The 15,019-nt window shown below is 43.9% G+C and overlaps 1 protein-coding gene across 1 annotated transcript in view; it reads left to right on the plus strand.

The window, feature by feature from the left end:
• The window catches only part of LOC310865102 (mRNA decay activator protein ZFP36), a 3,195-nt gene extending 475 nt beyond the window's left edge, over positions 1-2,720 (plus strand). Inside the window, exon 2 of the mRNA XM_083774102.1 lies at positions 1,300-2,720. Within this exon, the coding sequence (XP_083630228.1) occupies positions 1,300-2,694 (1,395 nt within the window). The 3' untranslated portion in view covers positions 2,695-2,720. The remainder of the gene's footprint in view (positions 1-1,299) is intronic.
• Positions 2,721-15,019: the final 12,299 nt, after the last annotated feature.

A 15,019-nucleotide genomic window follows, 5' to 3' on the forward strand; every position in this document is an offset into this window, starting at 1 on the left:
TATTAACACACTATTGACTTTAAGACAGTTACATAAATGAAGACATGCGTCTTTATTTGCTTTTTTTTGACAATATAGAATGTTTTCTATAGTCCACATGTGTGTGTGTGTGTGTGTGTGTGTGTGTGTGTGTGTGTGTGTGTGTGTGTGTGTGTGTGTGTGTGTGTGTGTGCACGCGTGTGCATGTGCGTGTGTGCATGTCCATCCATCCATCCAAACTACATTAGTCCGGTTCGGTTTTCTTCTTTTTTATTTTAATGTATTTTATTCATGGATAAAGAGATTAGGTAGCACTGTTTTTAGGCATTATGTTATACTTTAGCTATTGAAAAATAGCAGATGTACAAGCTCATAGGGCAGCGATCCTACGAGCTTGTAGATCTGCTATTGTTTTTAATCGTGAAAACGTGGCGCAAATCTTTGAATGTATATTCTTTCAGAGCAATTATGTTAACTTAAACTTAAATTTGTCCCTGCATGGAACAACATATTTTCAGATGGGGGTCGACGGCTAATTACATATGAGTTCTAGCGTCCTTGACATGAAATAGTTGTTACTGACATTTCAGAAAACTGTCATGATTTAGAAGACACTTGTAGAATCTGGTCTCAGGTCTAAATGGGTCTAAGTGTTGCTGAGGCTCATATCATATGAAGGAGACTGGAATACAAACTGTTGAATTAAGATAAAAGACTACCATGTTTTAGTTTCTTACAAAGCAAAAGTGAATAGAGATACAACTTCAGACAGATTTAACTATGTGAGAAACAAGAAAGAGTCCTTATAACAGTATAGTCAAAATGACTATTACTATTTGTAATAATAATAGTGGAATAAAAGTTGCTTTATGTGAATGCAATATTGTCAAGAGTTTCCTCACTATTCATGGTTGTCGACCAGGGTCACTTGTAGTCAATATGAGCTGCCTAAAATGTGTCAAAAGGTTGCATTATGCCTCGTCTCACGCTGCGTTGTAAACACACGCAATATATATAACGTGTAATTAAATGTGAAAATCTAGAAGTTATACGACTAGTCAATTAAAGAAACTGCAATAGTTCAACAAGCCTTTCACTAGCGCGGAACAAAACGTCCCATTGTAAGTCATCTGCTCTCCTGCTAGGACCAGACGCCCATCGGAGACCCTTCCTTTCATGTCGGGTCAGCCTCTCTCTCTCTCTCTCTCTCTCTCTCTCTCTCTCTCTCTCTCTCTCTCTCTCTCGCTCCAGTGCTCCAGGAATGCCGAGCGCTCACCATTCATTCATTCATTCTCCTCCTTGTGTTCTTTTGTGTGACAGAATTTCCGCGGCCTGGAGCCGACAGAGACAGATGGCCTGTCCTACCAGCAGCAGCAGACCCGCCAGAGGAGCGCCACAGCCGCGGCCGCGGTGGCAGGCTTCCAGCGCCGCCACTCGCTGTGCCCCGTGACGCTGCCCAACTCCAAGTTCAACAGCAACAGCGGCGGTGATTCCGGCTCGGAGGACCACCACTGGGGTTGCCTCGGCATGGCCCCCGTGGAGGGCCAGCAGCGGTGGTGGGGGGACAAGGAGGCGGGGCTCCAGCTGCCGTGCTCGTCCCTCGACCGGATCCCGTTTCGGGTCGACCGCTCCGTCAGCATGATCGAGGGCCACGCGGCGTCCATGGGGGGCCGCCACGCCTCTCTGCTGCCCTCCCCGCCGCCCGGCCTCAGCCTCAGCAACGCCTCCCTCTCCTCCTCTTTTTCGGCCGTCACCAAGCCCCTCCCCCCCATGGCGGAGCCGCCCGTGTCCCCGCCCATGTCTACGCGCTACAAGACCGAGCTGTGCCGCACCTACGAGGAGAGCGGCACGTGCAAGTACGGCGCCAAGTGCCAGTTTGCGCACGGCTTCGACGAGATGCGCGGCCTGAGCCGCCACCCCAAGTACAAGACGGAGCCCTGCCGCACCTTCCACACGGCGGGATTCTGCCCGTACGGCGCACGCTGCCACTTCATCCACGGCAACGCAGACGACATCATCTCGCCCGGCGAGGAGGGAGGCACACCATCGAAGGCCCAGACGACGAGGCCCCCGCTCCTCCGCCACAGCGTCAGCTTCGCCGGCTTCTCCTCGTCCCCGCAGGCGTTGTTCTCCTCCTCCGGAGGAGGAGGAGGAGGATTCCGGCCCGTCCGGGAGTCGTTGTCGCAGCAGGCTCCTCCTCCCGGCTACTCCTCCTCGTTCCTCTTCACCCGCGCCTCCTCCGTGTCACCTCCGTCATCATCGTCGGAGGAGGAGGAGGGAAGCCCTGAACTTCTCTCGCCGGGGCTGTTCCTCCCGGAGCCCGGGGTGCTGAGGCACTGCCCGTACCCCTTCTTCTCCTCCTCCTCCTCCTCCAGCCTCCTCCCGGTCGACCTGGCCAAAGACCCCTGCTTCTACGCCGCTGCCGACTACGCCGCCGCCGACCTCAAGTTCCCCGCGTTCGCAGCCGCCACGACGACCCGCCTCTCCAGCCCCCCCGGCCTCCACCACATCATCCGAAACCAGCAGCAGCTCCTGCCGCTGTCCCTGAGCGGCCTGCAGAGCGGCCTGCAGCGCTGCTCCTCGGCCGACTCCCTGTCCGAGGAGGAAGGCTACACCTCCTCCTCCTCCTCCCTCAGCTCCGGAGGCTCGGAGTCGCCCAACTTCGAGGGCCGTCGTCTGCCCATCTTCAGCAGCCTGTCCGTCTCGGACGACTAGCCACGCGACGGCGGGCCGTATACGACGCTTTTAAACTTGTTACTACGGGACCTGATTTGCAACAGGGGGCCAAGGGCGAGCGGTTTTCGACAAACGTTTGTATAACAGCGGGTCAAGGCCTATTCATACACGTCACAGGCTTGAGTTCCACTTGTGGCCTTCTCGTCGTGTGACTCGCCCTGTAACTTTTGTAGTAGCCTATAGTTGAGATATTGTCCTCAGCGTGTTAAAACAAGTTGACTTTGACCTCCTGGTTAAGTCCAGCCTGGTGAAACGTATACCTTACTTTGTGCATATTGCATTTCTTCATCCAAGCAGTAGTAGCGCTGCTCAGAGTTTGTCAAATTTAAGCCGACTTTTTGAACTATTTTTTATTTTATTTTATTGTCTGTTGTTTTCGATGCCGTTATAAGTGATGTATACTGTTGTATACCCGTTTTTATAGACGATTCTTCTCCTTTTCTGTTTAAGTGCACGGGAAGTTCAGTTTGAGGATTTGTCTGTGCCCTCCTTTTTGAAAGATAAATGTTTTTTTGTTTTGTTTGCCCTGTGTGTACTGTACGTCTGGTGTGATAGACACTGGTTAGTGATTCTGGAAACGGCGTGCTCTCTCTTTTGTAATAAATTAAGACTATTTGAGCATTGCTGATAGCACATTTCTTCCTGTATATTAGCCTATTTATTATGGCTACACAGGACAACGCTATATATACTCCAGTCACGTTTACGGCCACACAGACGGAACTAACGAATCATTAGCACGAGAGGCAAGCGGTCACACGGACTGTCACCGAGTCATCGATCGCGTGTACCCGTTGCCTCTGTCTAGTTACCAAAGTTGATCATTCCTAACCTTAATATCACTGTCGACGCCTATAGCCTCTAGCTAATACAGTGTTGTTGTTAATGCTATTGTTTTTTAATTATTATTACTGTTGTTGTTATTATTATTACTGCCATAGCTTAACACCTTCCTTAGATTTATTTATTTCTTGTTCGTATTTGTTGTCACTGACAGACATTGTTGATGATTGTGTATTATGCATTTACTTTTTTTTACGATGCAGGCAGAAATGTGCTTTACCTACAGTATTGCCCTACAGTCTGCTTTATAATATTCACCCTGAAGGGAGGAGAAAGGTATTACGTTTTTGTACAACTATTTCTTTCTTACTGGCGTACAATAGAAAAATCTATATTAAAATCCCCACTTATTGATATCAGAAATGCGTACTGGTAGCCACGTTGCATATCAGATTCAGTGTAGCCTATACTATACAACATGTGTCTGGGCTTTCTGAAGTTCTGTGTCCACTATTGGTTTAGACATATCCAGTAATCCAGGAATGCTCTCTCACTCTCAGAGATATGAAGGAAATACGGGCTGAAAGACTGAACAAAATCTAGAAAATGGGGTTGATTTTGTGTAAAACCTGATTTCCATCACCTTGAAGACAACGAGTTTGTGGGAAGAAGAGCTTGTTGTTGCACGCTAGCTAGCAAGCAAGCTAACTAACTCGGTTGTGGAGGGGGGGGGGGGCTGTCACGTTATACGTCATGTGAAATCAGGCTCACAAATTTGTAATCTGCTGTATTATGTTTCTTCTTTTGCATTGTGTTAAGTTATCCATTTGTAACTCTTTGTCAGTTACATTAACACTGAAGCTGTGTAAACTTGTGTGCGTGTGTGTGTGTGTGTGTGTGTGTGTATGCGCGTGCCAGAGATACTGCTGTTGCTGTTGCTTATCGTTTTCCTGAACACAAAGCCGTTCAGCAAGCCTTTTTTTTATAATAACGTTTGTTAACTTAAAACTTATTTATTTTGTGTTTTCTTTTTTTTTCAAAGTGAAAACTATATTGTGATGTTTTGATATTTTGCTTTTTGATTTCTATATTATAATTTAAGTGCATTGACTGTTTATGTTTACATTCCATGGGTTTACGTGGATATAGCCCAGTTGTCTAATAATATATTTGTCGATATTTGGTTCAAAATAAAAGAAATGTCTTTGGAAAATATACTGAAGCTAGTTTTTTTATTTTCATAGTTATTTTTGTCATGGCTAAAATCATTGAGATGCTTCAGAATACAATGAATCGTCAGATCACAGGTTTACAGGTGAAAAAACTGTGAAATTAGTTTTAGTTTCCATAAAAAGAAAGGAAAGGTATAGAAGTATAGGTGTTGTTTTTTTGGGGGGGGGGTTAACCTTTATCTTAAAAGGTAGGGTAAGTGATTTTCTTTGGTTAAAATAAGTGTTAAATAGCTCTATATTGTAACAGTAATCATTGCTATAGACTAGTGTGTGTTCAGTAACAGTGTTAAATAGCTCTATATTGTAACAGTAATCATTGCTATAGAGTGTTTGTTCAGTAACAGTGTTAAATAGCTCTATATTGTAACAGTAATCATTGCTATAGAGTGTGTGTTCAGTAACAGGAGTCTCCAGCTTTATTATTAAACATAACATGCATTTTCAGGTCGGGATAACAATTTCATCCAATCGGGATAGAGAACTCGGTCAGGTTATACAGATTAAACAAGTGGAATTAAAATGGCTACTTTTTTTAGTATACTTTCTCCTCATCGGCTGAAATGTTGTCACCTATACCTGATCAATGTATTCTCTGAGCAGGAGAGACGGAGAGACCTCTGTTACTGAACAAACACTCTCTACAGCAATGATTACTATCACAATATAGTAATTTAACCTTAAAACGTTTTGTTTTGACCAAACAATACCACTTACCCTCCCTTTAAAGAATGGCCGCTTTTAAGTCACACACTTGCTGAGATCGGCGGCCTCCTGGGGGGGGTCTTTATCTTTAAGATAAGATGACAGATGATGAGATAACAATTAACCCATTTTGGACGGGAACCCCTTTTGGTGCTAGCATTATGCTATGCTTTAGCTATTGAAAAATAGCAGATCTAAAAGCTCATAGCGAGTGGCGTGCTACGAGCTTGTAGGTCTGCTATTTTTGAAAAATCGAAGAACGACTGACATAGAAACATAGCTTTTTCAGAAAACTGTCAGGATGTAGAAGACATTTTTAGAATCTGATCTCAGGTCAAAATGTTAAGACACATCTCTACTACTTATCAGGGGCTGAGGCTTTATTCGTCCCCCAGGGTGGTTCAGGTGAACCGTAACAAGGCACAGGCATGCACACCAAGCCCACCGGCAGATAAAACACAACAAAAGAAGCCAACAACAACAACAAGCATGATGACAACATGCCTGAATGTCAGATTTAACTGTAAAAATGTATCATGGTGAATCCACCGTCTTTTTATTCCACCTATATGACGATGCATTTTCTATTAAAACCTTGTATGGTTACATAATAGTAAAACACCCAGTGGTGTGAAGTAACTAAGTACATTTACTTAAGTACAATGTTGAGGTATTTGTACTTTACTTGAGTATTTATACTTTTTACTTGCACATCTCCAGAGGCAAATATTGTACTTTTACTCCACTACATTCGTTTGAAACCTTTTGCTACTAATAGTTACTTTGTAGATTTTAATTAACTAGGCCTATTTCAAAATAATTCATTAACTTGAAAATAGCCGGAAATCTGCTATTTTCAAAAGACTTTTCAAACATTTGAAAACGGGACATGAAATGGGACATATTTTTTATATTTTTTAATGTTGGTGATTTAAGTATACATTTTGATGCCAAAATACCTTTGCACTTTTACCCAAATACATTTTGAGTCCCAGACTTTTATATAACGAAATTATTTGAAAACTCCAAGTTGACAGAATATAAGGTTTGTTCATTGCTGGCATTAATGTCCCATTGGTGTTACTTTACAACTCTAATGCACCGTGGTTCAGTGTGTATGTGTGTGTGTGTGTGTGTGTGTGTGTGTGTGTGTGTGTGTGTGTGTGTGTGTGTGTGTGTGTGTGTGTGTGTGTGTGTGTGCGCGCTCTGTGGGAAGACGAGGGTGTTTTTGTTGCAACTTGTCTGAACAGACTAATTTAGTGCGAGCCACACTTTGATGGGAATGTTTGGGCAACAGATGCTCAAACAAAGACACTCCCTCCACACAATGGACCATGGTGGTGCGTACGCACGCACGCACGCATGCACACACACACACACACACACACACACACACACACACACACACACACACACACACACATACACACCGATGGGTGCACACCCATTCACACACTGACTGGAGCAGAAGTTGGGGACCCTATAGGGTCTGTGTGAGTGTGTGTCATCATGTCGTTGTCGTGTGTGTGTGTGTGTGTGTGTGTGTGTGTGTGTGTGTGTGTGTGTGTGTGTGTGCGCGCCTTACAGTCTATGGTGCGTGCGTGCGTAATCCAGATTGTGTACCAATGTTGCCAACCTTTGCGAAAGAAATAACCCAAATCTTTCCTCGAAAAACAAGCCAAAATATACCCAATAATATTATATGACGATATCTATGCACCGCAAGTCTCTGTCTGTCTGTGTGTATATGTCTGTAATCCACGTAACTCGAGAACCGTTCGCGCCACTGACTTCAAATTCGACACACGTTCCACCCACACCGCAGGGAGTGCAGTGTCCGGTGTCGAGTCGGTCGGACCCACGGTTGTCCAGAACCACCCCAAAAGGCCCTCTGCCCGGGCTCTGGACACGGCCCCTGCCCGGGCTATGGACACAGCCCCTGCCCTGCAGGCTCCATATATGGAGCTGGCCTGTTCCGACATCAAAATATGTTCTTACATCTGCATAATATAGACTCCATATTTGGGCATGCCTGACAAAGAACTCCATATATGGGCATCACAATGATGCACGCCCTTTATTAGCCAATAGAGCACACCTGATCAACCCCCAACGGGCACTGTTCTATCTAAGAAGAAGACAAAAAGATTTGAGGCATGTATGTTATCATTCTAAATACTATGGATGTCTATAAAAATGAATGTTTTGGTCATTTATTTAAGCCAGGGCTATAGCACAGACACCAGAGCCATTGTGTCACTCAATGTGATTCACACTCCCCCAAACCAATGGGTATTTACTATTAAAAGGAAAAGTTGTGGCAAATAAACAGACTTGGCAACCCTGGTGTGTGTAACTAAAAGGCCACAAGGCCCAACCTTCTGCACCCTTCCTCCCCTCCCCTCCCCTCCCCCGCTAGGCCACGCCCACTCCCTAAACCCCTCCCCCCTCCTCCTGAGGGCCTTTTGTGATGAACCCCAGCCGGCTTTCCCTTTTCAGGACAACATCTGTATGCTAATGGCTCTCAATGGGACTGGAGACACGCAGGGGGGAGGGGATTACAACCGTGCGTGTGTGTTTGTGAGTGCGTGCGTGCGTGCGTGCGTGCGTGCGTGCGTGCGTGCGTGCGTGCGTGCGTGCGTGCGTGATACTTGTGGAAAGAAGCTGATTTGGGAGAATTGGGTAATGCGATGCGGTGGGTGTTAGGAGAGGGGGGGTGTCAGAGGGGTGGGGGAAGGAGAAAAGAATATATACGAAGGAATTATCAGGAGCTAAGGAGGTTCCGGGGAGGGAGGGGGGGCAGAATGGGAAGGGGGGTGGGGGGATGAGAGGGGAGGGGGGGCTCGGGCAGAATGGGGGTGTCAGGGAGTGGGAGGCTGGGGCAGAATGGGAGCAGGGGGGGGGGGGGCAGGGGCAATAAAAATAAAATAAATGGTGCATTTATATAGAGCCTTTATCCAAGGCGCTTTACATTGATTGTGCATTACATTCACCCATTCACACACAGATTCATACACTGATAGCGGCGGAAACCAATGCAAGGCACCAACCAGTACATCGGGAGCAATTAGGGGTTCAGTGTCTTGCTCAAGGACACTTCGACACTAACTCTGGGGGAGCCCACAGGGATCGAACCGGGAACCTTGCGGTTACCATCCAGCCACTCTACCCCTGAGCCACCGCCGCCCCAGAATGGGAGGGGGGAGGAGGGGAGGGCTGGGGCAGAATGCTGCATGTCCTCATGGCCCCTACAGAGGAAGAGAGAGACACACACACACACACACACACACACACGCACACACATGCGACGGGTCCATTTGGTTCCATTTGTTTTGGGTCCATTTAGGACCCGTCCCGGGATGCCACTTTGAGAACCATGCTCTGAGATTGATTGATTGATTGATTTATTGATAATTGTTGCGACTGTACGTCGCATTTACTAGTATGAAAACCATGCATCTCCCGTCCGTCAGTTAGTTACTGTAGTCACCCCATACCTCCATATATGGTCACGCCTCGTGACATCATGCCTCCATATGTGGTCCTCAAACCCTTAGATCTCCATATATGGAGCTGACCTGTTCTGACATTCCATATTTTGATCTGACCTCATCAAACGCTGTACACTCAAGACACGCTCCATATATGGCCAGTATAGAATTCATTCCATATGTTGATCTGAACCCCCCATGCCAAAGCGCCTCAGTGCTCGGCCAGCAGTCTGCATGCCGTCACCCAGGCGGATGCGTGCACGCTTCTCGCCCTCAGGGCGTCGTACAGTTTGTAGAGTAAAAAGCGCAGTTTGAGGAAAATCACAAGTTCAATACAAGGTCTGCTAAGAGGATAAACCCAGAGAAGCACAATGGCTTGTTTACGTTGGGGTCGCCCATGTTCAATTCATCAGAACATGCAGGACGGTTGGCAGAGAAACAGTTACAGTGAGAGAGACGACATGTGGAGAATAAAAGGACATTGGTTCGAGGCCTTTTTTATTTCCCCAATTTGACACATGAATGTCTCATTTCAAGTTGGCAAATGTATACAAATCTTTAGAAAATAGCAGATCTACAAATGTGGCTGAAATGTGTATAGGGCTGAAGTGGTTAATGTAGCCCAGGGGTGCCCAAAAGGTATATCGCGATCTACCAGTAGATCACAAAGGCTGTGCAGGTAGATCGCATTGCCCCTAAAGAATATTTAAAACAAATATATTTTTTGCATCTGCCACTTGAATTAAATTAATTTTTAACCCATGTCTAACCAATGACTAGTCTAAAGTCTAAACTAAGTATGCACCCCCTCAAACCCACAATGCACAATCTTATAGTTTCAATAGTGTTGCTGTGCATAAACGTCGGTAGCATTACAAATTAAATACAAAAAACGCTACCTATTCCATGACTATTTTCAGCAATGGTATTCGGTGGGTAGATCTTGTTGAGCTGGTCATTTTTAAAGTAGCTCTCAAGTCAAAAAAGCGTGGGCACCCCTGATGTAGCCTATATGTTTTGTATAATAATAAACCACATCTACAAAGTAACTAGTAGCCAAACTAAAGCTGTAAAATACATGTAGTGGAGTAAAAGTATTGGATGTTGGTCGGAAATACTCAAGTAAAGTACAAATACCTCAAAAGTGTAATCAAGTACGGTACAGTACTTAAGTAAATGCACTTAGTTACACAATTGGTTCCCAACCTTTTTATACTGAAGTACCACCTGTTTTTAAACCAAAATCGGTAAACCAGAGGATATGTTCTTGTTCCTGTGATTTGTGTCCTGCAATGTATCTTTTTGTAATGTATTGTGTCTGTCTTGTCTGTATCTTGAACGGTGACGTCATGGACGCAAAACAAAATTCAGTGCAAGCTGACAATAAAGTTGTATCGTATCGTATCGTATCTGTAGTAATATAAATATTTCATTCCACTTTTGTTTTGTTTGCAATGCAACATTGTTGCATGGCAGAAGACAGCCGCATGCAACAATGTTTTGTCATGAAACCATGTAACTCGCATTGGAAATGCATTGAGGCGGCCATAGCACACAGAAGACACAGGACACAAGTGTGTCTTGCGTGTAAGTGACTAGTGAGTCCTAAGTGGACCAGCAAATCGGCAATTTTTGTCCTACAGAAAGACTATATCCCCATTGACAATGAATGGATTACGTAGTACGATGATAAGAGTGCCCTGATTTTTGTATACTACTAAAAATGCTGCCATTTGTCCCAAAGTGACTGCAAAAGATTGGTGCTATATTCGTTTAAAAAAATCTTTATACCCTGTATATAATATAGCATGTAACGAGTCACACAATGTGACATATAGCTTCTCTGTTTGAACAATAACACATATAATACATATAGATAATACATATCAAAGAACAAAAATACAATGCAAGGAAAGGAAGAAGCCAGCTGGCTTATTTGGAATCCTTTCCTGTATGGAAGAGGTAATTGATTAAGCAGATTAAAAGTTCATTAAGAACAATACAAAAGACTACAAATTGGTAAAGGGAGCAGCTGTGCAATAAAGAAATAAAAACACACAGACTGCGCAAAAAGGGGAAATAAACAATACAACAACGAACTACATCTACAGAGAGGAAGAAATAAGATATTTCTTTAGATGTTTCTTGAATATTGGCAAAGACCCTCCAACTGCATATACATTTCCCATTTCCAAACTGTTTATTACATTGTGACACTTGCTTTGGCAATGTTTGCTCATGCCAAAAAAACTCCTTTGAATTGAATTGGATTGAACTGATAGGCAGAGCAGTTTCAGCAGTGGAGAGAAGACGCCATCTAGTGGCCAATATGTGTATACACACCAGTATAGGACTCAGTGGGTCTCAACAAATAATATAATACAAATAGAGAATGACCACGTTCAGTCAGACTTTTACCAAACTGTGATAGTTGTTCCTTCCAGGGCTGAGTGCATCTAAAAGACATTCACACTAAATACATTTGTATCAATACTAAGTGTTTGTGCATTGTATTTAACAATTGTAAGAATAGAAGAAAAAAATGAAGATGGGTTGAATTACTTTTCCATTCAATTTCGCTACATTTGTTCTACGCATAAATGTGTGTATTCTCTGTGTTCATGTCAAGGCGTGGGTTCGTCCATAATGTGTTCAAATACAATGTTCATCTATTTGCCAGAGAATCACTGTGTTTATTTCCATAATAATAAATATTTCCCTTAAGAAAACCACACTAAGTTTCACACATATTTAATGTATTTGCTAAATAGTTACTGTATCGATTTTAAATAATTGAATCGTATCGTATCTCCATTATGAACCAATATCGTCCATGTGTATCGTATGGTCAACCCTGTATCGTGATACGCATCGCTGTTACAATGTAAACCCTATAAACAAACACGCATCATCAAAACCAGCAGACATGAATAGACAGAAACCTGACTGGACCAGTGTTGATTTTGTCGACTAAAACTAAGACGACTAAGCTATGATGACTAAAACCAAGACTAAATATATTAGTCAGTATAACTTAGTATAATTAAGTTAGTATATAAATAAAAACTAGACTAAAACGTTAGGAAGGGACAAGTGGACAAGAGATAAGTCATTTTACACTTGGTTGCATGCTGAAAATAGCCGATCAACAAGCTCACAAGTGTGTAAAAAGTGTAAAAACAGTCATTATACAATGGCATCGAGTCCCACCAAAATATATTTTATTTCACTAAATCAACTGTAGATTTAGTCGAATTTTATGATATTTAGTCGACTAAAACTAGACTAACACTAAAACATTCCAGGTGACTAAAATGTGACTAAAACCAAATGAAAACTATTAAAGAGACTATGGGCTATATCTTGCGCCACCCCTTAACCCTTATCCCTGAACTTATTTGCCATTTCTTACTATTTAAAAAACCTTTTAAAATAGTTAAAATAGCTGATCTACAAGCTCACAACGTGTAGATGTAGATCGGCTAGTTGAACTATTTTAAAATGATTTTCAAAATAGTAAAAAATGGCAAATAAGTTCAGGGATAAGGGATAAGGGTGGCGCAAGATGCATGGAGCCTATGACTAAAGCTAAAATCAAAACTTGCTGCCAAAAACAACACTGGCCCAGTGTCAAGACCGGACATAGCAACGATCAGTCTGGCCAAATGAGGCCATATCAGTGGCCGGGGTGGGGTGGGGGCACTAGTACAGTACTATATGGACAGCAGCACTAGTACTGACTCCACTACGGGCTACGGACCGCCGCCTCTTGTCAAGGTCTTCTCCCATTTCGGATATCTACACTCTCCTCATGGGGGAAACGTTGACAGAAAAAGACTCGCTCACCGTATTAAAAAAGAAGGAAAACTCTGACGAAGGTCTTAGGACCGAAACGTTTGCTTTTCAATTGCACTTTGAGCACAGAGCACTTTATGAGCATGATAAAATAAAAGGAAAAAGTGTTTTCTTAAGTCTCGGTCTAAGGAGCTTTCCTTATTTTTTATACAGTGAGCGAGTCTTTTTCTGTCAAAGTTTCCCCTATGTTTTTGAGACCACCGCTACCGTATAGTCAAGTTTGAAAACAAAAGGACGAAGAAAGGCGCAACTGTTTTCTCAGTACACTCTCCTCATCCCATTTATGGTTAGAGTGTCCGTCCTGAGACTCCCTGAGTCGGGAGTTCGAAACCCCCGGCCGGGTCATATTATAAGAAAAAATGGGATCCAATGCCTCCCTGCTTAATTGGCAGTTAGCATCAAGGGTTGGATTGGGGGGGTAAGTCCCTGCGGCATAGAGCACAGAAGTCTGACGTCGATATCGGTAGAGGGCGCAAATGCACGGGTTCATGTACTCTTTTTTTTTTTTTTTTTTTTTTTTGCGGCTTACGCCTTTTATTGATTTTTGAAGGGACAGACAGTAGGCTGACAGGAAACGGGAGAGAGATGGGGGGATGACATGCAGTAAAGGCCGTGTCGGGTCCGGGAGTCGAACCCGCGGCACACTGCGACTGGATTACCAGTCCGGTGCCCAGACCGTTACGCTACGGCCTGGGCCGGTTCATGTACTCTTTATTTGCACTTTATTTGTAATCCCCATAGGGGGATTTTAGATTGTCTCATAAAACACCTGATATAAACCAAACAGGGCCAAGTTGACCAACACACAGGGTCAGTCTATAAAGCGATTCTTCTTTTTATGTCCTTGTGTGTGTCTGTGACATGTGTGTGTGCATGCTTGTGCGTGTGCATGCGTGCATGTGCGTGTGTGTGTGTGCGCGCGCTTGTGCGTGTGCTCATGTGTGTGTGCGTGTATCAGGGACATCCTCTATGGAGTCTGAAGAGCATGTGTGGTGTGCATGAGTGTGTGCGTGCGTGCAGCATCCTGTCGGCCGGTCAGTCCGGAGGCCAGCGGAAACCTGGAGGTCGCCCAGGTGCTTTGGTGGAGGTGGAGGAGAGGTCACGGGGGTCAAGCGCAGACATAATAACGGACGTTGTCAAACATAAACAAATGGATGGAGACGTCAGTCAGAAGACATGATGACTCTGGCGAGGGGAGGGGTTTCCCCCGTCTGTCCTTTTAAGGGCATATCGCTGGAACGCTCCCCCGCTTGTATTGTATTTGTACACTAGAACAATAGCAGACTCAGAACAATAGCACTTATCAGTGCCCCAGACTGCCCTTCTGCTGTGTTATGCTCGAACCAGTGTGGATTTTGTCGACTAAAACTGAGACGAAAAATGTTCGTCGACTAACTTTTTGCCACTGACAAAAACTAAACCGGAAACGAAATAAAAACTAAGCTATGATCACTAAAACTAAGACTAAATATACTGACAATTTCGTCAACAAATAAAAACTGGACAAAAATGTTAGGAAGGGACTAGAAGAGATCCAGTATAAGTCATTTTACAATTAGTTGCCTGCTGAAAATAGCAGATCTACAAGCTCACGACGCGTCACGCTGCGGGTTACAAATCACCTGTGCTGCGGGTTACAAATCGCCCATGCTGCGGGTTACAAATCGCCCATGCTGCGGGTTACAAATCGCCTGTGCTGCGGGTTACAAATCGCCCGTGCTGCGGGTTACAAATCGCCCGTGTTGCAGGTTATACATTTTCATTTTCTCAAGAGTAAAAAAAAAAGTTAAACATCTGCATAATTTATACATGATTAGAGAATGTAGAAGAATTGTCATTTTTATGCCCATTATCTCTCATATACACAACATACAGCACGGAATTGTGGGTAAAACCTTATCCAACGATAACAAAATATTCTTTAGTTTTTGGTCTGCGAGGCTAAATGTCATCAAACGGAGGTCCGAGGCTCAAAATGCTGAATGAATAATGAGCCTTGATATGAAAGGCGTTGAAAACCACTGCTCTGTACAAGCGAGTGCGAGTGGATTAAAGCAAAGTTGTGTATACGTGCAATCTCTCTATACTTGTTGAGAATATAAATGGTGACAGAATTTGTCAGAATGTTATTGAGAGTATATGGCCTCTTGAGATGCCGCATCTCGTTTTAGAGGGGGTCCTATACATACAATGACAACATTACAGCAGTGCAAGTACATACACAGTACTAAAGACACATAG

The sequence above is a fragment of the Protomyctophum parallelum genome (genome assembly GCF_964188405.1).
Source record: "Protomyctophum parallelum genome assembly, chromosome: 9".
NCBI lineage: Eukaryota > Metazoa > Chordata > Actinopteri > Myctophiformes > Myctophidae > Protomyctophum > Protomyctophum parallelum.